This window comes from Myotis daubentonii, chromosome 2 (assembly GCF_963259705.1).
Source record: "Myotis daubentonii chromosome 2, mMyoDau2.1, whole genome shotgun sequence".
NCBI classification, from domain to species: domain Eukaryota; kingdom Metazoa; phylum Chordata; class Mammalia; order Chiroptera; family Vespertilionidae; genus Myotis; species Myotis daubentonii.
The window spans coordinates 184,452,720-184,475,491 of NC_081841.1; the positions used below are offsets into that span (position 1 = coordinate 184,452,720).

Below are 22,772 nucleotides of genomic sequence, written 5' to 3' on the forward strand. Positions count from 1 at the left end.
CAGACATGGTGCCTACCTGCCAGTTCAGGAGGGGGAGGGGCTTCAGGGGGCTCATCAAAGGAACAATGGCCTTTGCCAGCACTTTTGCCTGTGAGAAAACCATCACCCCTGCTCTTGCCCTGATGCCAGACAATTTAGTTCCTTCCCATATGTCCTTGGTGCCTTTTGAGTTGCTTCTCCAGCGCTGAAGCTCAGAATGAGTGAGTCTGAGTACGTTTGTGTGCTGGCTCTTTAAAGGAACACCTAGGACTCTAGCCTCCCTCCATTTCACTTAGCAACAATCCCTGCTGAGCTTTATGGCCAGAAATTATGGGGAGTTCTCTTCCTGGCACTGGAACTCTGGCTGGGGGGCTGGTGGAGGGCTGGGACACCTCTCACCTCCCCACCCCCACTCCTCAGGGTGTTCTCTGTAGCTGAGGTAGCCCTCCTGATTTTTATCCACCATACATGGGTGTGGGACCAGCTCGTTCTCCTCTCCTCCCCTCCAACCAGTCTCCATGTGGCTTCTTTATATCCTTAGTTGTAGGACTGTGTTCAGCTAGATTTCAGGCAGTTCTGAATGATAGTTCTATAGTTGAGTTGTAATTTTGCTGTGGTTGTGGGAGGATGCCAGTACCCCATTTACCTACACTACCATCTTGACTGCCCTTGCTGTGAGAATGTTGTTAAAAGTGTTGATTCATCCGTTATTTCATCATTTGGCAAATATTTGAGTAGCTTCATTGAGTAGGTGGACTCTCTAGAACAGGGGTGGGCAAACTTTTTGACTCGAGGGCCACAATGGGTTCTTAAACTGGACCGGAGGGCCGGAACAAAAGCATGGATGGAGTGTTTGTGTGAACTAATATAAATTCAAAGTAAACATCATTACATAAAAGGGTACGGTCTTTTTTTTTTTTTAGTTTTATTCCTTTCAAACGGGCCAGATCCGGCCCGCGGGCCGTAGTTTGCCCACGGCTGCTCTAGAAGCTACTCCATGGAGCCTAGACCCTGTGGAATCAAGTATTGGGGTCATCTGAACCCATCTAGGAATCATCAAGAAAGGTTTCATTGAAGGATTAGCAGAAGTTAGCTAAGCAAAGAGGGTAGAAAAGGGGGGGTGAAGGTTAGAGGGGGAAGATCCAGAGGACAACAAGGAGCTGGTAGAAATTTACAGTGTATTATAGGCTGCACAACAGAAAGGGAGGGCTTAGAAGTGACTTCCAGGAGGGATCCTAACCATCTATTTTGGAACCAAAAGTGCTGCTCTGTCTTGCAAATACGGAGGATTTGATGGAATACATTTTACCTTTTAACCTCAGTCCTACCTCCATTTGATATGCTACTTGTTTTCTCTTTTCCTAATTTTTCTCATAAGTGTTCAATCTTATATATGTTGCTATATTGTATGTTGTTTTTGTAATGTTGTAAATCATTTTGGCTACACATTGATTGAAGTCTATACATAAACACAAACTGACAGTTTTAGAGATCCTTCTTTTCAAATTGTTGTAGTTTGTTCATAGAATATACATGCCTTAGTGTTTATAATAAGCTAGTGGCCCAGTGTACAAATTCATGTACATTGAAAGGAAATTAATTAGAAATAATATTTTAATATTGCTATTTGCCCTTTCTCTATAATAGAAGTGTCAAACAAATTCACAATCGACAATGACAGATCGAAACACATGGGTGCAATGGGTGCCAGCGAGAGCTTTATATGTATAGCGCATGTGTGAGTCAACTTAGCCTTTTAGATATATAGAATAAACTTGCTTAATTAGACCTGCTTTCTGATTTAGATAAACTTTTTCCATCCCAGTGAAGCACCCCAACTTCTCTTTCAGGTAATTGTCAGCAACACAGCAGTAAATATCAACATGAATCAGATTATTATTGTAGATGACACAGGGAGAACAAAGGGTAAAATATTTAACTGCAGCAGTGTTTGTATTCTGCACAGTGAGAAAACCTGAAGTCATTTTCAAACACCACCATTTCTTACTTTTTAGTCGAGTCAAGTTTCTGAACTTTCTAAATCTTTGTTTTCTCGCTAATGAAAAGAAAATAGGATTCCACCGAGTCTCCTATCTACCTACTCCAGGATTTCTGTGAGGATCAAATGAGATGAGGCATGGGAAAACACTTTACAGACATTTATTTAAAGTGTGAAATGCCCTGACGGGTTTGGCTCAGTGGATAGAGCGTCAGCCTGCAGACTAGAGGGTCTGGGGTTCGATTCCAGTCAAGGGCATGTACCTTGGTTGTGGGCACATCCCCAGTAGCGGGTATGCAGGAGGCAGCTGATCAATGTTTCTCTCTATTCCTCTCCCTTCTTCTCTAAAAAATCAATACAATATATTTAAAAAATAAGTTAAAAAAATAATAAAGTGTGAAATGTTTGCACCTGGCTATAAAGCAAGTTGGGTTCCTGGGTTGAAGAAACTGCAAGGAGGCTAGGTGTTGCTAGGGAGAGGAAGCCGGGCGTTTCCGGTTGGGCTGAACTGTGGGCCGCATTTTTGGCCATGGGGTCTCGGCAGTGTTGGCTGCGATTTGGTGGGACATTGCTCCAGGTTGGTGGTGGGGCCTGTGTCCCTCTTGGGGGAAGCCAAGTGTTGGTTTGTCGACACCAGATCCGTGGTGCTGGCCAGTGCACATCATGGCAGCTCCTGCGTTGAGTGTCTGGCACCTGCTGATGGCACCAAGCGATCGGGACTGCCACCAGGCACCGGCAGCAGGTACAAGAGGTGGCTCTGGCGCTGGCTGCAGGTGCGAGCAGGGCTGTTGCCAGCAGTGGGTGTGAGAGGTGGCTGCCAGCCCTAGTTGCCCCTCAGGAGCAGGGGGAGGTGGAGAAGTCCTGAGGAGTGATCGGGGCTGGTTCCAGGTGATGACAGCAAGTGTGAGTGGGACTGGCGCCAGCAGCAGGTGCAAGCGCTGGGTGGGACACGGCACATGGGAGCAAAGAATTTTTAGTAACCACCAAAGGTTCGCCCCGATGATAGTGACTGGAGCCCTGCATTGGTCTGGTGCCCATGCTCACCTGCTCCACCATCCCACCATGGCTATCGCCTGCCTTGTTCTGTGCTCTGCTGCCTGCTGCTGACACCTGCCATGTTCCACGTGTACCCCCTGGTGGTCATCACACATCATAGCAACCGGTTGTTCGGTTGTTCTACTGTTTTGTCTTTTTGCATATTAGGGTTTTATATATATAGATTAGAGACCTGGTGCACAAAAACTTGTGCAATGGGGCAGTGTCCCTCAGCCTGGCCTGCCTCGTCTCACAGTTTGGGAGCCCTCAGGATGTCCTACTAACAGCTTAGGCCCACTTCCCGGGGAGTGGGCCTAAGCCGAAGTCTGGCCTTTCTCTGTGGGAGGCGACCGGGCTGATCATGGGAAGGTGCCTCCCCCATGACCCCACTGCTACTGCCACTGCCGGCCGCCGGCCTTCCTTGGCCCTTGTAGCCGCTGCGGCTTTGTCTGGAGGGACATCCGGAAGACATCTGGTCTATCTGGTCTAATTAGCATATTACCCTTTTATTAGTATAGATAGATGGCTTCTATACAATTAAAAAGTTAAACTGGGAAAGAGCAGATAGGACAACCATAAACTATGTAGAAAATGCTTTTTGTTAAATATGTTTGCCTAAGGCTGTTATAACTGTGGGATGGTGGCTCAATGCTAGTACTTGCTTTAAGGAGCTTGCATACACAGTGGGTCCAGCAGCCAGTTCTAGAAGAAGCAGGAAGTAAGGCCTAGGCTATATGTGAAAATCATCCTAAAAATATTCTAAAGCTCTAGGCTAAGCTTTGTTCTAATTTCTTAAGTGGGCTGTAAGGCTTCTTGCCTGGAATTTTGTGACACTACCTTACCTAATCTTTGCTGATGACTGTGAAACAGAGAAATTTAAACCAGGCAGTTACTGTGTTTGCTGTGGTTGAAACAGATAGGGTAGTAAGAATATACCTGAGAAGCAACATTATGTAGTTTTCTGGAAGATAAGACAATAGATTTCATGATCTATTCTATATTCTGAATTTACAGAGCCTGCATTGATTCGAATGAAGACGGGGACTTGAGTAAATCTACTGTATTGAGAAACTACAAAGAAGCCCAAGAATATAGTTCTTTTGGCACAGCTGAGATGTTGAATTACTCCGTTAATATATATGATGATGGAAACTTGCTCTCTATTGTGACCAGTGGAGGTATTCTGTTTCAGATATGCTAATTAGAGTTAAGTTTACAAAGTGCAAGATGATAAATTTCTGTAGCCAAAAGCAGCCTCATAGAGAATTTAGAGATTCCAACTGAAGAACTAGGTCTGGAATAATAGATGTAATTTGGTTCCTTGGCAAAGTGTTGTTCCTTAAAATCATAGTCATGTAGGATCCCTTCCAAGAATATAAACATGGTCCAACCACAAAAAAAATCCATCAGCATAATTCATCTAAAGAGCAGTAATTTCACTTCCAAATATTAATTTGAGAGAAACTCAAACTTTTTTTGAAATGACACCGAATGCTATAGTAAAGATCTTTTTACCTGATTGTACTGTCAGGTGAAACAATCTAAATACCCATCAACAAAAGAATAGTTTTTTAAAAAAAATTGTGTTATTCATACTGTGGAATATTATACAGCAATCAAAACAAATTTTTATATACCTATATCTCAAATATATAAATTTTAAATATATTAATGATAAAACGTGTGTAAAACATGCCATATACTACACAGTGTTTATGGATATGTGTGTGTATATGGTAACAATATAGATGTAAGAAAATGCACACCAGCTTCTGGATAGTGGTTATTCCTGGTGAAGGAGCAAAGGGAATGAGGTCAGAAGACTTTAATTATTTTTTTTAATTTAAATTTCATTTATTAGCTACAGTTTACATTTATTATTTTGCATTAGTTTCAGGTACACAGTATAGGTTAGACAATCATGTACTTTCCAAAGTGTGAAAGACAACTCTTTATCACCCCCTTCCCCAACTTAAGACATAGCTGAATAGCTAAAGCACAATATATACTGTGTGTGTGCGCACACACAATTTGATAAGTTTTGAAAGATGCATACTCCCAGGAAACCATCACCATAGTCAAGATAATGAACATTTCCATCACACCCACAGTTTGCTTGTCTTCTTGTATAATCTAGCCTTGTCTCCACCCACAACCCCAGCTAGCCACAGAACTGCTTTCTGTCACTCTAGGTTAGTTTATATTTTCTAGAATTTTATGTAAGTGGAATAAGAATATGTTTTTTTGTGTGTGTGTGGTGTTTTTTTTTTGGCCAGCCTTATTTCAGGGTAATGGTTTGAAATTTACTTACGTTATGATTATTAATAGCTTATTCCTTATTTAGGAGTAGTATTTCATGATGTGAGTACATCATGGTTTGTTTATCCATTCACCTTCTGGTGGACATTTGCATTGTTTCAACATTTGTGTACAAGTCTCTGTGTGGAAATGTGTTTTTGTTTAACTTGGAATGATATCTAGGAGAACTGGTTAGTTACTGTAGGCATATATTTAACTTAAGAAACTCCCAGGCTGTTTTTCTGCAGTGGCTGTACACTCTGCATTCCACCAGCAGAGCATGAGTGCTCCAGAAGCTCCACATTCTTGTCCCCACACAGTGTGGCCAGTAAACTTATTTTAGCCATTCTAACTGATAGGTGGTGGTGGCGGCAAAGTTTTTTGGGGGGTTGGTTGGGGAGATTACATTAAAATCCAACTTTCCTATTTTTTATTTTGGTTTTGTTAATCCTCACCTGATGATAATTTTTTCCATTGATTGATTTTTTGAGAGAGAGTGGAATGGAGGGAGAAAGAAAAAAACATTAATATAAGAGAGATACATCTATTGGTTGCCTCTGTCGTGCACTCCAACAGGGGCTGGGCATCGGACCTGCAACCCAGGTACATGCCGTTGACAGGGAATTAAACCCACGATCCTTCTGTGCACAGGTGGAGTGGACACTAACCATTGAGAACACTGACCAGGGCTCCAGCTTTTTTGTTTTTATTGAAAAAAAATAAGACAGGAAGAATTGGTAATGTTGGATCCATATTCATACAGAACAACAGTTGTCTAGAGTAGAGGAGTCTCAGCATAGCAACAGACCCAGTTGGAAGAGTCTTACTCTCTCATTTCTCCTGGAGCTCCAAATATTCCAGTGTCACTCAAACATTAAGGCCCAGTGCCAGTTGTAATTTATCATTATGTTTGTTTTACTGTTTATCTGACAGTAGTGTGACATTTCTCTCTACCCATGTCTTTTAAAAAACTTTTCAATTAAAAAAAGGCCCAATTTTTTTGTTTTTATTTACTTCATTGGTATATGACATTTATAGAGAAAAGTATACAAATCACAAATTGTATATGCATTGAATTATCACAGGTGAATACGCTGTCTAACTACCACCCAAGTCAAGAAATAAAAACATTGGCAATGGGAATTATGTCTCTTCCTAACTACTAACACACCCTCCCTCCCAAAGTTAACTATTGTCCTTATTTCTATTAGCACATTAGATTGAACCATCTGGTATTGCTGTTTATGGATCAGAAATGATTAAATAGTGGTAATTGCACATGGTTCAATGTTATTATGGTGATATTTCCATTTATATAAGTGGATTATTCATTATATACCCTTTTGTGTGTGACTTAAATAAGCCTTATTTTTGTGTCCCTCATCCTATAGTGTATAGAAGTTCATATTTATTGCTGTATAATATTTAATTCTGTAAGTACAACATGTATTCATTTAAGTTTTTTAATTTTATAAGCAATGCTGCCATGAACAATTTTGCATTTGTTTTTTACTGTGAACACATTTCTGTTGGGTACATAGCTAGAGGTGGAATTGCTAAGTCATAGGGTATGCCTGTGTGCAGCTTTCCAAAATGCTAGTCTACTCTTCCACTAGCATTGTGTGAGTGCACATCCCCATCCATGGTTGCTGTTGTCAGTCAGCCTTACAGTTGTAGCCATTCTGAAAGGTATGTGGCTTTGATTTGTATTTCTCAGACAGACTAATGAAGTTGAACATATTTTCATATATTTATGAGTCATTTGAATTCCTCTTTTGTGAAATGCTTTTTAAGTGTTTCACCCATTTTTCTTTCACATTCCTTCTTTTCCTTTGGATTTGAAGGTTACATTCTGGATATAAGTTTTTTGTCAATTATATATATTGCAAACACTTCCTCATCCTTGTGAATTGCATTTTTGCTCTCAATGAACAGGGTAGTAAAATAGTGTATGGAATTCAAAGAGTTTTCATTTTTTGTGAATTATTGATAAGAATATATTATTGATAAGGGAATATATTATTAAATATTAAGGTGAGGGTATATTCTTATTAAATTATTTTTATCATGATTAATATAAAAATTGAATGGTTAGAACTTTGAATCTGCGAGAGTATTTTGTCACGTTTCCCTCTTTTTGCCTCTAGGAGCTCATGGAACTCATGTAGCTAGTATAGCTGCTGGGCATTTTCCAGAAGAACCTGAACGGAATGGTGTGGCTCCTGGTGCCCAAATTCTTTCAATCAAGATTGGTGATACAAGACTGAGCACAATGGAAACAGGCACAGGCCTTATAAGAGCTGTGAGTTTTTGTGAGGTGTTGATTGAGAAGATGAATAATTGATGATCTGCGATATTTTTAGGTTTATAAAGTGCTTTGGGCTTACCAAGAGTATTTTTCAGTTGTTTTGTTAAAATTATTAGGATAAAGTTTCTTGGAAAATATACAAATATTATTCATATTATACTTCTCATTTCTACTAAATCTCCTAACAAGCTATTTTGAGGTACTTTAAAACAGCCAAAAAGGCCTCTTTACCATCTTACTCCATTAGCCTAAGAAGAATTTAACTAATACTCTACATTTTATTTTAATATGAATCATATTTTAATTTAATTTTGGTAAGAACCATTCCATTTTCTCTTCCTCTCCCCTATTCCGATCTGCAAATGCTAGTTTTGTTTGGTGTGTGGGTTTTTGTTTGTTTGTTTTTGTAATTTTTAAAAATCCCTACCTAGGGACATGCTTTTATTGATTTGAGGGAGACAGAGGGAGAGAGGAAGTGGGAGAGAGAGAGAAAACCATTGATGTAAGAGAGAAACATTGATTGGTTGCTTCCTTACAGATCCCGATTGGATATCAAACCCAAAACCTAGTATGTGCCCTGACCAGGAATTGAACCCACAAACTTTTGGTGTATGCGACTATGTACCAATTGAGCCTCACTGGCCAGGTCTCTAGTTTTGGTTTTTATAGATATTTACTATACGCTGTCTCCCCCTACCTTTTTAAAAGTTTATTAACCATTTGCTTAGAAGTAACATATATTTGGATTTAAGTTAGAATATGATTGATTAAGAAACTGTAGGATTCTATGCCTTTATTTTACTGGCATGTCTGTTTCTGTACATTGCTTCCTAAATTAGATTATTCATCTTTTTAATAGATGATAGAAGTTATAAACCATAAGTGTGATCTTGTCAACTACAGCTATGGAGAAGCAACTCACTGGCCAAATTCTGGGTGAGTGTTCTTTGTCTCCTGTTACCTGTAGATACTTAGCAGAATAAGAGTATGAAATGCTTTTCATATCTGGGTTGAAAATTATAATTGAAAAAAGCAGTCACTATGTTTCCTAGATCTGGCCCTCCTTCCATGGTTGTATTCTTGATATCCTATTTCCCCTACCCAGGGATATCCCACATCCCATCTGTCACTAGAATTCCTTATCCATAATCAGCCTCAACTCTTCCAGGTGTAATTACCTGACCAAACCCCATATTGTGGAAACCCTGGCATTCCCTTCAGTGATCCCATACCTGCACTGCCAGGCTTTTCAGGAGAAACACACTGACAACCCCCTTCAGGTTTAAGACCAAAGATATGAGATTGTTCATACAGCATTGTCTGATCACATTGCATTTACCCTTTCCCTCCTGTATGACCATTTTACACCTCTTAAAGACCTTCAGTGACCTTCCCTCTCTTTCCTGAGTAAAGTTCTCCCCTCTTCTTTTCCCAGAGAGAACAAAAGCACTAAGCAGGGGACTTTGTGCCCTTCCTGTGACCTCCTCTAACCCCACCTTCTCTGCCTTCCCTGTTGTGGAATGAAAGACGTGCCAGGATCATGTCACTCAAACCTCTGAGATCTGTATCTCATTTCCTCTCTCCTTTAATGCATTATTATACAGATATGCTCTAGAGTCGCTAGCCTTAAAACAGACACAAAACCTCTTCATTTCATACTGCTTTCATTCACTTTTCCAGGAAAACTTAGTGTGTATGTTCACATTTTAAGTCTTTTCCCGACCCTTCCTCCCTGTGTCATCAGTATCTTCCTGCTGCCAAATCTAGTGGTTTAGTCTTGACCTCATGCTACCTTACCTTTTTTCTTCATAGTAGTAACTTTGACATTACCTTACTTAGAGTATTATCATACTGATCATTTTCTCCCTCCCACCAGCAGGCCATTCATATATACCTATCATATAGTGTCTGAGGTTCTTTAATAAAATACTGCCAAAGTCCAAATTTTACCAAGCCCAGACCTTGTAGTTTGCTGTTTTCAAATAACTTACTGTTTCCAGAAAACTAGTACTACTAAGTTTCTATGACACATCCTTTTCTTGTCCTTTTAACAAGCACCCTGTCATCCTCAGACATTTTATTTGTGAATGCAATCTTGTCCCTTCTTTTTGCTTCAGTATCTTATTTACCTACATGTATTTCTTTCTCTCCTTTGATAGTCATCCATTTAAAGTCATTTCCCCTCATACCCTTCTTTTGTACTTTGGAGTGTCCTTAGCCCTATACCTTTGTTATATTACTCCATTTTCTTCATGGTCTAACTTCAACTCTTTTAATTAATACCAGTACATTTTTCTTGTTTGCTATCAAGCTCTAACCAGATTTCTTATATTTTAAATCATTCTCTTAAGTTCTCCCTAGTGCTTTATTTCCCCTTCACTTTTGTCACTAATTACAAATATATCTAGGAATTCCCCAGGAGTTGTTTCTGAATATGTTACTTTAAGTGGAACGGGACTGAAAGCACCAGTTGCCCCACTACTCAGTCACAGCTAATCATTCAGTATCCTTTTGTAGTTTTCCCCATATGTATTCAATTTTGTATCTAGCATTTCTCCACATTTAACCTGGCCTCATAACTGCTTCCCAACTCTAAAATCTAACTAGGGTGCATCACCTGGATTGGCTGTATCATGTTCCACCAATGGTGGCACCAAAAGTTGCTTAACCACTCATTTGAACAATATTTTGCTATTATATATACTTTTGGAATAGAGACTAAGCATTTATTGTTTAAGAATGTCCCGATCTCCATTTCACCTAAGAACAGGAACAAGACAGATGCCCTCTTTCACCACTCCTGTTTAACATAGTACTGGAAGTGCTAGCCATAGTGATTAGACAAGAAGAAGAAATAAAAGGCATCCAAATTGGAAAAGAAGTAAAACTTAATATTTGCAAATGACATGATATTATACATAGAAAACCCTCAAGACTCCATCAAAAATTATTATACTTAATAACTGAATTTGGCAATGTAGCAGGATACAAAATTAATACCCAGAAATCTATGGCATTTTTATACAACACTAGTGAACTTACAGAAAGAAAGATTTAAAAAACAATCCCATTTACCATTGCACCAAGAAAATTAAGATATCTAGGAATAAATTAAGTAAGGAGGTAAAAGACCTCTACTCGGAAAACTAGACGACATTGAAAAAAGACATAGTGGAAGACATAAACAAATGGAATAATATACCGTGTTCATGGATTGGTAGAATCAACATCATTAAAATGTCCATACTACCCAAAGTAATCTATAGATTCAGTGCATTCCCCATTAAAATACCAATGGCATATTTCACAGGTAAACTCTCCTAAAATTCTTATGGAATAAAAAAACAGACCCCGAATAGCCACAGCAATCCTGAGAAAGAAGAACAAAGTAGGAGGGATATCAATACCAGATACCAAGCAATATTACAAAGCCACTGTCCTCAGAACTGCCTGGTACTGGCACAAGAACAGACATATAGACGAATGGAACAGAACATAGAACCCAGAAATAGACCCAAGCCATTACGCTCAATTAATACTTGACAAAGGAGGCGAGAGCATACAATGGAATCAAGACAGTCTCTTCAGTAAATGGTGTTGGGAAAATGGGACAGATACATGCAAAATAATGAAATTAGACCACTAACACCATACACAAAACTAAACTCAAAATGAATAAAGGACTTAAATGTAAGATGGGAAACCATAAAATTATAGTGGAATCCACAGGCAGCAAAATATCAGACATATGTCATAGCAGTATCCTTACTGATACTGTTCCTAGAGCAATGGAAACTAAGGGAAAAATAAATAAATGGACTACATCAAAATAAAAAGCTTCAGCATAGCAAAAGAAACCATCAACAAAACAATAAAGCCTACTGCATGGGAGAACATATTTGCAGTGTTATTTACAGTAAGGGTTTAATCTCCAAAATTTATAGGGAACTCATACAACTTAACAAAAGGAAGATAAACAGTCCAATAAAAAAATGAGCAATGGACCTAAATTGACACTTTTCGAAAGAGGATGTACAGAAGGCCAAGAGACATAAAAAAACATGCTCAAAGTAATCATCCGAGAAATGCAAATCAAAACGACAATGCGGTACCACCTCACACCTGTCAGAATGGCTATCATTAACAAAGCAACAAACGACAAGTGCTGGCGAGGATGTGGAGGAAAAGGAGCCCTCGTGCACTGCTGGTGGGAATGCAGACTGGTGCTGCCACTGTGGAGAACACTGGAGTTTCCTCAAAAAATTAAAAATGGAACCCCCATTTGACCCAGTAATCCCACTTCTAGGAATATATCCCAAGAAATCAGAAATACAGTCAGAAAAGATATATGTACCTCTATTCTCATAGTAGCACAGTTTATAATAGCTAAGATTTGGAAACAGCCTAAGTGCCCATCAGCAGATGAGTGGATTAAAAAACAGTGGTATATCTACACAGTGAAATACTATGTTGCTGTAAAAAAGAAGGAACTTCTACCACTTGCAACAGCATGGATGGAACTGGAGAGCATTATGCTGAGTGAAATAAGCCAGTCGGAGAAAGATAAATATCACATGAACTCACTCATTTGTGGAAAATAATGAACTACATAAACTGATGAACAAAAATCGATCCAGAGATAGGGAAGCATCAAGGGGTGGGGAGGGTAGAGATCAACAAAAGGACTTTTATGCATGCATATAAGCATAACCATTGGACACAGACAGTAGGGGGGGTGAGGGAATGTGTTGAGAGGCATGGGGGGGGGAGTGGCTGGGGTGAGGCCAATGGGGGAAAAAGGAGACATGTAATACTTTAATAATCAATAAAGAAAAAAATAATGTCCCAATCTGAGTGATTCTAATGCACATTTCCTTATATATAGCCATTGTTTTAGTTCTGTTACTTGAATCCATATTTTAGTCTTTTTTTAAATATATAAACCATATTTGCAGATATTTTCATGTAATATAGATTTTGAAAAGTGGGACAAATTTTTTACGTTTAAAGGAATTCTGTCTCTCTTTCAGGAGAATTTGTGAAGTCATTAATGAAGCAGTGTGGAAGCATAATATAATTTATATTTCCAGTGCTGGAAACAATGGTCCATGCCTTTCTACAGTTGGTTGTCCTGGTGGAACTACATCAAGTGTAATAGGTGAGTTTCCTGTTTTAGAAATGGACTTGTTTAAAAAATCAGCAAACAAAAAACACCTCAGTTAATCCAATGTTAATTGGATCTCTTCTATGCAAGACACCATAAACCTTAAATACAACCTCGGGAAACTGAAATCTAGTTAGAGGTCTGCTGATCTGGAATTGACTCTGAAGTAGACTGGAGTAAGTGGTTGAATGAAGGTACAGATAAAGTGCTGTGGGATTACAAAAGTGGCTACTTCTGATTTGAGAATTTAGGTAAGAATGGGGGATTAAGGATTTCCATCAGTAGAAATGATCAAGGAAAGGGCTTTCCAAACTATGTGAAAAATGTAAAGACACTTTCTTTACTTTTTTTTTTCCCCCAATATATTTTTATTGATTTCAGAGAGGACATGAGATGGGGAGAGAAACATCAATAATGAGAGAAAATCATTGATTGTTTGCCTCGTACACTCCCCACACTGGGGGTCGAGCCCATAGCCCAGGCATATGACCTGACCGGGAATCGAACCATGACCTCCTGGTTCATAGGTTGACAATCAACTACTAAGCCACACTGGCAGAGTCACTTCCTTTACTTTTTATTTATAGTGTATGACTACTTAGTTCATAGTATAGTTTTCTCCTTTCCTTTCTCTTAGAACATGCAGAAAGAACCAGATGTTGAAGAAGAAAGCTCTATTAATGAGAAGCACAGTTGCAACACATTTGTTCCATGAATGTGGCTTTTTTTCCATTCTTTGATCTTTACATATGCTGCAGTGTTGTCTTTTTCATTGTACTCTAATGGGAAAAAAAAGCCTATCTACAAGAGATATGGGAAATCAAAGTTAGTTACAGTCATAGTATGAAAATAAGACAGCTTGCATTATAGTACTAGCTGCTAACTTATGCAGAAAAACCCACACCCTGTTCTTTTTAAATATGTAGCGTGAATAAGAAAGATGAATTGAAAGAAATGATGTCTAAAATTTATTTGTTTATTTTTATTTGATATCAAAATAAGGCTTCTGCTTTTTGACATTTGTGATTGTATACATGACTATAAAAACTATTGGGTCCCAAATACTTTTTCTGAAGTATATATCAATAATTGCATAGATACATGCATATTATAGGTGTTACTAGTATGTAGATTCTAAAGATGTATATATAATATTTGGGTATCAAAGCTTCAAAATTGCTCCTTTTAAAAAGATTTTTATCTTAAAATAAGTGATCTTAAATTTAAATTTAAATATAAATATAAATATAAATATAAAAAGACTTACTTTTATTTATAGCTTCTACAGTTTAAGGTATATTTGACTTTATGTAATTTAAAACCTCTTGTTTAAGTATTTTGTTAAATCATGTGTTAAGACAACAGGGCCTGCCAGTGATACATACATTGTGTATTTCAATTATATAGATACTAGAGGCCCGGTGCATGAAATTCATGCACTGGGAGGGCGGGGGGGGGGGGAGATCCTTCAGCCCAGCCTGCACCCTCTCGCAGTACAGGACCTCTCGGGGGATGTGAGTTGGGCCTAAACCGGCAGTCGGACATCCCTCTCGCCATCCAGGATCCTACACTCCTTACTGCCAGCCTGCTTGCTCCTTACCACTTGGTTCACTACTCCTTAGCAGCAGGCTCCTTACCACTTGGCTTGCTGCTCCTTAGCACTGCCGCGGAGGCGGGAGAGGCTCCCACCACCGCTGCTGCACTCACCAGCCGTGAGCCTGGCTTCGGGCTGAGTGGTGCTCCCTCTGTGGGAGCGCCCTGGCTACCTGGGGGCAGCTCCTGCGTTGAGCGTCTGCCTCCTGGTGGTCAGTGCACATCATAGTGACCGGTCGTTCTGGTCATTGTGCCATAATAGTCACTTAAGCTTTTATTATATAGAATAGAGGCTCAGTGCATGATATTCATGCGTGGATACGGTCCCTAGGCCTGGCCTGTGATCAGGGTTATTTTCCCTGGCTGCCTGCAGCCAGCCCCACCACCACACCCCCCCCAGTTTCCCGTTGGCCATTGGGCAATCAGAGCCTGCCAGCCGGGGAAAGAAACCAAGAGGTGGTCAGTGCACCTCATAGTGACTGGTCAAGTGATCATTCTGGTTGTTCCGCTGTTAGGGTCAATTTGCATATTACCCTTTTATTATATAAAAAAAAGATAGAGGCTGAGGGGTGGGGCCGGCTGGGGCGAAGGGCGGCGGTTGTTTTGGTCTCTGGTCGTTCCACTGTTTCCATTGCTGGGCTTTTATTATATAGGAGGATTATAAGCATCTAATCTAATAAAAGAGAAATGTGCAAATTGACCTCACCTCCGCTATGCCCCAAGCCATGCCCACCAGCCAGTTAGAGCGACTATATGTAAATTAACCCAACCAAGATGGCAGCCGGCAGCCACGGAGCTGGAGCAAGTAGGAGGCTTGGTTCCCCGGTGATGGAGGAAGCCAAGCTTCCCGCCTGCCAGCTGTGGCCTCCACTCAAGGCAACAAAGTTTCAATTATAGAAGATAAATAAATCCCAGATACCTGCTTCCAGCCAGCCTCTACTGAGAGCTTGGGTGCCTGGGGGCTGTGGCCAGCCTGCAGCCATCAGCCCCTCACCCAGGCTGGCCACACCCTCATGGGGTGAGGGTCCCCGCTGGGGGGCTTGGCCAGCCTGCAAACAGCCATCAGCCCCTTACCCAGGCTGGCAAGGCACCGCAGCAGGACCCCCCTCCCTGAAGGGGGTGTGGCCAGCCTGAAAACGGCCCTCAGCTCCTCACCCAGGCTGGCCAGGCACCCCAGCAGGACCCCCACCCTGATCCAGGACACCCTTCAGAGCAAACCAGTCAGCCCCCACCTGTGCACCAGGCCTCTGTCCTATTTAATAAAAGGGTAATATGCAAATTGACCCTAACAGCAGAAAGACTGGGAATAACTGGTCACTATGACACACACTGACCACCAGGGGCAAATGCTCAATGCAGGAGCTGCCCCCTGGTGGCCAATGTGCTCCCACAGGGGGAGCTCTGCTCAGCCACAAGCCAGGCTGACGGCTGCCAGAACAGCGGTGGTGGTGGGAGCCTCTCCCGCCTCAGCAGCGCTAAGGATGTCCGACTGCAGCTTAGACCTGCTTCCCATTGGCAAGGGGACATCCCCCGAGGGCTCCCAGGCTGCCAGAGGGATGTCTGCCAGCTTAGGCCCATTCCCCTGGGGAGTGGGCCTAAGCCAGCAGGCGGACATCCCCCGAAGGGTCCCAGACTGCGAGAGGGCACAGGCCAGGCTGAGGGACCCCCCGAGTGCACAAATTTTTGTGTACCGGGCCTCTAGTATGAAAATGAAACCAAAAATAGATCTGAAAGAGGTACCTAAAGATCAAGTTTATTGCTCTGCTCTAATACTCAGTGTTTTTTTGTTTTCTTATCTCCATATTCACTGAAAATTTTAAATTTTATAAAATAATTGCAGTTTTTGTGGTAGCATTGTTAACCTAAATCCTCTTAACTCACACATGTTTTATCTAGTCTTCTACTCTGAATGTTATATGTTGTAAAGAGGAATTATGAGTAGATGCTGGTATACCTAGATTGTAAATCTTTTCTCTGCCAGTCATTAATGTGTATTTTGTATATTTTTTTCAATTTCTGTAGGTCATGTTTCCCTAATTTCTGAAATGAAAGAACCAAGTTTGATCTCTATATTGTGTTTCAGAGTATAACAAGGCTTCATTTTCATATGTATCTACAAGACTGGCATGTTCTGCCTTTGTTGTTTTGCTCATTATTATAGCCACTTTTGAGCAGAGGGATACTGCCAATATTATCCGTGGCATTTTCAATAGAATGGTCATTCATTCAAAAATGCCAGTCAACTAACTCCTTTATTCCTCTAACGTTATATTTTATAGTTTAAAACACATTTCTTTTTCTTTTACATCTAAATACACTTTCAGATACATTATTTGTAATCCACATAATAATCTTAATGGCTATTTTTATACTCAATAACAAGTCACATAGTATAATGTTTGGTACACAGTAAATTTTCCTTGGTTAAGTTTTTTTATCTTTTCATTTTATGACAGAGCTGTGGCATAGGGACATCAAACAATTTACCCAAGGTCATGTAGCCCAGTGAATAGTGGATTAGAGTTAACATGCATATTTTGTGTCCTTTTGTTAATTATGAAATCTAATCCCACAGGTGTTGGTGCTTATGTTTCACCTGATATGATGGTTGCTGAATATTCTCTGAGAGAGAAATTACCTGCCAATCAATATACGTGGTCTTCTAGAGGGCCCAGGTAGGTGGAGGGTAGGACAGGTAGACTATTATAAATATTTGGCTAAATTTTACATGGTAGGTGAGGCAGAGTTTTGGTAATTTTACTGATTCTTTCTAATAGTTTTTACTTTTCAGCATTTTCACTTTGATTGAGAATTTATCTCAAGGAAACTGATAATTAAAGAAGTAAAATGCAGCCATTTCATTGTTAGTTGTATTCTGAGTGTAAATTCTTAGGCCTGTTCCCCAAATCCTTCATTTATGAGGATCTGAACGCAAAGTAAGGGCTAGATTATGTTTAGAAAGTAGTGAAGGCCTTTTTTGCAGTACTTTTGATGTTTAACTTAGGTGAAACAAAGGACCAAGCTTTTGTTTGGTCAGTTATAGGCCTGCAGTCCCTGTGTTTATGTGTTTGAAGTTATAATGTATTGAGCAATTTTGGGTTCAACCCATAGTAGGCAAGTTCTGTTTGATAAATGAATTCATCTATTTTGGTTTCTTGAAGCCCCTCTGTGAAGTATATTTCTCTGATTCCAGGAACTGATTATCTTTCTCAAGAGGTATAGTAAGCCCACATTTATATAATCCCTCATTATGACATCAGGTACAAGTACCTTCTGGAAAATAAAGCCTATTTTAATTCATCTCTTTACCTCTTTGGAATTATTTTTTTAAAAAGAGAATCAACTTTGAATTTAATTCAGCAAATACCTTACTGCCTTCAGTAATAAATGAATAGGTTGTCATCTGAGTTCACAATTTCATTTTAGGACATTATATAGGTGGGAGTATCACTTCCTTTTGAGTGGAACCCTTCAAAGAGATGATGCTATTAGAGTGGGCCTTAAAAGATGGATAGGACCCTCGCTGGTTTGGCTCAGTGGATAGAGTGTCAGCCTTCGGACTGAGGGGTCCTGGGTTCGATTCTGGTCAAGCGCATATGCCAGAGTTTCGGGCTTGATCCCCAGTGAGGGCTGTGCAGGAGGCAGTTGATCAATGATTCTTTCTCATCATTGATGTTTCTGTCTCTCCCTCTCTCTGCCTCTCTGAAATTAATAAAACACATTTTTTTAAAAAAAAGATGGATAGGATTTTGAGATAGAAGTAAGGAATTTTATATGGCAAGAATAGCATGAACCCAAAGATGAGCAGGTTTTAGTGCAAAGATTTTGGGGAAATAAGTAGTAATTGGGTTTGTTAAATGTATAAAGCATATCAAAGGGACTATTGGAAGGTAAGATTAGAAAAATTGGTTGGGATCAGATCAAATATGATAATGCTAAATTTAATCCTCTGAGTTACAGGTATCTTCCTAACTTTCTCTAGGTAATTTCTTTTTTAAAAAATAAAATTTATTTTAGTAGTTTTTTATAACTGTCATTGAAAGCAATCAGGCTGTGGGTCTGCATGTGGTTGAAGAAGCTTTGCCTATATTTTCACCTATGTCATAGACTGCCCTCATTAGCCCAACTAACTGGCCTAAAACTACACATCATTGAGTAAGAGTGGCTAGAAATAGGATAAGAGTCAAAGTCAGCAAATGTTTATATCTTTTATGTTTAGTTAATAAATGCATTAATTATTAAACTTGTTCTTTTCTAAAATTGATTTTTAAATATTGTTTTATCTTATAGTCAGGATAAACAGCAAGCATTAGAGAATGTTTAAACTAGCTTTTGTCAGTCTTATTTTTATATAGAACTTTTAAATAATTATTTTAAGAAAATGAGTTTATGAACTGTGGGGGAAGCTCTGATTAAGCAGATAGTGGTTCACAAACCAGTTTTCCTAAGAATTGAGAGAATTAGTTTCATGTTTACAGTACTATAAACTTGAATATTATTGAAAAGACTTGGTTTTTAATTATTAGACAGGGTGTGAATATAAAACATTGACTAATGATCACTGAATGAATATATTCTGTAGGCCTATTTTAAAAATCCTCTTCATCAGGAAAGACTGCCAAACAAAGAAGTTACTTGTATTCTTGATGTTTGCAAGTATGGCATATATCTTAAAGGCAGATTACCAAGTTATAGCTACAGAAACATGTTTTGAATTTTATTACATGTTGTATTTTAGAAGAAAATAAAAGTTTTTTATTTTAAGGAAATTTTAATATAATGTTTGCATAAGGTTTTTATAAGAAATATGTAAGGTTTATATTAGAAATTTTTAATTTTTATTTTAATACAATTTTTATTTACATTTTATAGAACCCATTTTTAGAACACAGATTAAGTGCTTTCCTATTAGCCACTTTAACAGATTAGTGGAAAATTAATACAGGAAGTAAGTCTTTTAGAATTGATGACTCTTCCAAATTATTTTCTTTAATAATAAGATACCAAATACTCATTGTGAACATTGGTAAACAATATAGTTGATGCCAAGAAGTAAGCAAAAATTACCCTAAATCTCATCTGTAGTATATTTGGGTAACAACCTTTTAGTCATTCTGTGCATAAATGGAAGATTACACTATGCAGGCACTTTTGTCACTTGATAATACTACAGGTCAACAGATATTTACTTCACAATATTTGTTTTAAGATAATTATTAAAAGGGATGCCACTAACCCATTTCATGAGGAAGATATGATTCGCATGCTTTCAGATCTCTGTGTAAAAATATGAAACCAAATTGCACTAGTATCCCTTCCAAGAATAAAAATAGTCAGCTGGGGAAGAATAGTACAAAGGAGAGGACAGCATTGTCTGTGGGGAATTTATGGCCACTCTTCCAGGTGGAAAGAAGTGTAGTGTGCCTTTATTCTTCCTTCACTTGGGGCAGAGGGCAGAGCTTGTGTTTGGGGACAATGCGATAATGAACTCTACGGACTTTAACTCATTAATTTAGAGCCAAAGCCCTAAACCAGGCAGCACTGTTGATTTTAGTTATCCAGTATGTCAGCCACTAATCCCATGAAGTTAGTCTGAATTAAGATGTGCTGTAAGTGCTAACTTTACAAATACTTTCCAGTACAAAAAAATATAAATTAACTCACATTTTTCTATCAGTTACATATTGAAATTATATTTTGGATATGTTGAATTAAAAAGTACATCATTAAAATTAACTTCAAATTCTTGTCACGTTTTTTAAATGAAGCTCTTAGAAAATTTATAATGACATGTGTCCCACATATTTCTATTGGACAGTGCTATATTAATTCAGACAAAGGCAAAGCTTATACTCATGGACAAGAGAAGTATATTCATCAAGGAGTCTGAGCAATGGCAAAATTTATTTTAAAGAATTTATTTAATTTTTTTTCATAAACATACCCGATAACCTTTTACACCTAAGTCTGTTACACACACACACACACACACACACACACACACACACAGATTTTGATCATTTACAAAGGAAAAAACTACTCAATGGGGAAACAGTTGTGCTGAGTATTTTTTCCATTGATTCCAATGATTTCAAGTAGTCCACGGGATTATACTGTAAATTACTTGAACACCCATATTTATCCAGTTATTATCATTGTAAGCAAACTAATGGCCTTTTATTCAGTGCTGATGGGGCCCTTGGAGTGAGTATCAGTGCACCAGGAGGAGCCATTGCTTCTGTTCCTAACTGGACATTGAGAGGAACTCAACTAATGAATGGGACATCTATGTCTTCTCCCAATGCATGTGGAGGTATCGCCCTGATACTTTCAGGTGAGGACATTTCTTACTGCTCTACGTGGTACTATTTCCAATAAAGCGATGGTGAGTTTTTAGCTATTGCACATATATTTTAAACAGTTTAATTTCCTCCCTCCGTCCCTCCCTTCCTCCCCCTCCCTCCCTTCCTTCCTTCCTTTCTTCCTTTCTTCCTTCCTTCCTTCCTTCCTTCCTTCCTTCCAGGGATATTTTTCCCCTTGATTTTTAGAGAGTGAAAGGAGGGGAGGGAGGAAGAGAAAGAGACATCAATGTGAGAGAGACACATCATTTGGTTGCCTCTTTCATGCAGTTATAAGATTAGGTCAGTAGGTATTAAGTATCTACACAATTTTATGTTTATAGCATAATATTTAGGTAATAGACATAAAAAACTAGAGGCCTGATGCACAAAATTCCTGCAAGTGGCTCAGCCCTCGTGCCCCCCGCTGCCTCTCCAGCTGCCTCTCCGCCCTGCCCCTCACCCACTGGTCCTTCCGGAAGGTCATTTCGCTGTCCAGTCTAATTAGCATATTAGCTCTTTATTAGAGGATTATTGAATAAGTTTATCTTATTGCAGACAGTTGTTTTCATTTTCTGAAATTCTTATGGTGAGAAAATGTGATAGAATTGATAATGTTCTGGGGCTCAAAGTAAAGTTTAAGGTGAGAATAATTTATGTGATGATAATGATTTGACTGTGTATTCATTATCCATTCAACAAATAGATTTATTTATTGGCTATTAATGACTATCAAGCACTGTTTTAGCTCAGGGGGGCTAAATTAGTAAACAAAACATCAAAAATGTCTGTCCATGTGGAGTTTATATTATGGTTGGAGGAGACAACCTATGAAAAAAAATACTAAATAGTTACCGCCCAGGCTGGTGTGGCTCGGTTGGTAGGAGCCTCGTCCCTTACACCAAGAGGTGGCATGTTTGATTCCCAATTAGGGCACATACCCAGGTTGCAAGTTCAGGAAGACATGCAGGAGGCAACCAGTCAATGTTTCTTTCCACCACCACCCCCCCTCCACTGCCCCACTTCCTCTGTCTCGAATCTATTTTTTAAAAATTATTTTTAAAAAAAGTAATAGTCTGTATTCATTATTGGAAGGTAATGAATATTTCTGTGGAACAAAGTGAAGTGGAAAGGGACGTAGGAATTTCTAGTGTGCTGTGCAGGAGGCTTATATCATGAAATTGGGTGGCATTGACATTGACTAGCACTCAAAGGTAGGGTACCCAGACTGTGGTGACAGTTCCACCTCAGAAGTGTCCCTCTGATATAATTTCCAGGACTCCCCTTATGACTAGTCCTGTTCAACCTCTCCAAATATTTCAAGTTTGCGCATGCTTCCTGCCTTTGGTCATACTGCTCTCTGCCTAGAATTCCTTTCTCCCATTTTTTAGACTTGCAAACTCCTGTGCATGTATTTGTCCCTCTGATAGAGCTTCACCTTATTTGCTCATACAGCAACATGATGTTTCCATGTTTGTTTTGCTCATTTCTTACAATATCATAAGAATTTACACATTTATTGAGCTCTGGAGAGGGCAGGAATACTATATTACTTATCTTTGATCCTTAACAGCAGGCATTAATGCAGGGTTTACAGATTGGTGACCTCCATATCCTTCCTGTAGAACAGTCATTCCCAGCCTGGGTGCTCCCTAGCATTACCCTGGAAGTTTTTAATTCATATTTGTGCCTGGGATCTAGTCTCAAAGATGCTACTTTAATTGGTCTGTGGTGAGGCCTCAGCATCTTTTCTGCTTGTTTAAGTTCTCCTGGTGTTTTTATTACATGCAGTCAGGTTGAAAACTACTGCCAGCAACTATACAGTAGGAGCAAAAGTAGGTTTACAGTTGTTCATATGGAAGATAATAGAATGATTAGTAAATACTAATATAAGAATAAACTGTTTTGTATATTCACAACGGTAAGCCTACTTTTGCTCAACCCTGTATTGTTTGACCAACAGTGTTTTAAAGCAAATGTCATTGGAATGCCTTTAGGTATATGCTTCTTACATTTACATTATCTCTGCATAGCCTGTTTTCATGCCCTTGCATAATG

The 22,772-nt window shown here is 39.1% G+C and overlaps 1 protein-coding gene across 4 annotated transcripts in view; it reads left to right on the plus strand.

Annotated features, from left to right (window-relative positions):
* Positions 1-22,772, plus strand: part of TPP2 (tripeptidyl peptidase 2) — an 85,496-nt gene that overhangs the window by 27,645 nt on the left and 35,079 nt on the right. For all 4 annotated transcript variants that reach the window (XM_059685066.1, XM_059685067.1, XM_059685064.1 and 1 more), the window contains exons 6-11: positions 4,028-4,191; positions 7,459-7,613; positions 8,479-8,555; positions 12,650-12,777; positions 16,952-17,051; positions 20,562-20,710. In XM_059685066.1, coding sequence (XP_059541049.1) covers positions 4,028-4,191; positions 7,459-7,613; positions 8,479-8,555; positions 12,650-12,777; positions 16,952-17,051; positions 20,562-20,710 — 773 coding nt within the window. The remainder of the gene's footprint in view (positions 1-4,027; positions 4,192-7,458; positions 7,614-8,478; positions 8,556-12,649; positions 12,778-16,951; positions 17,052-20,561; positions 20,711-22,772) is intronic.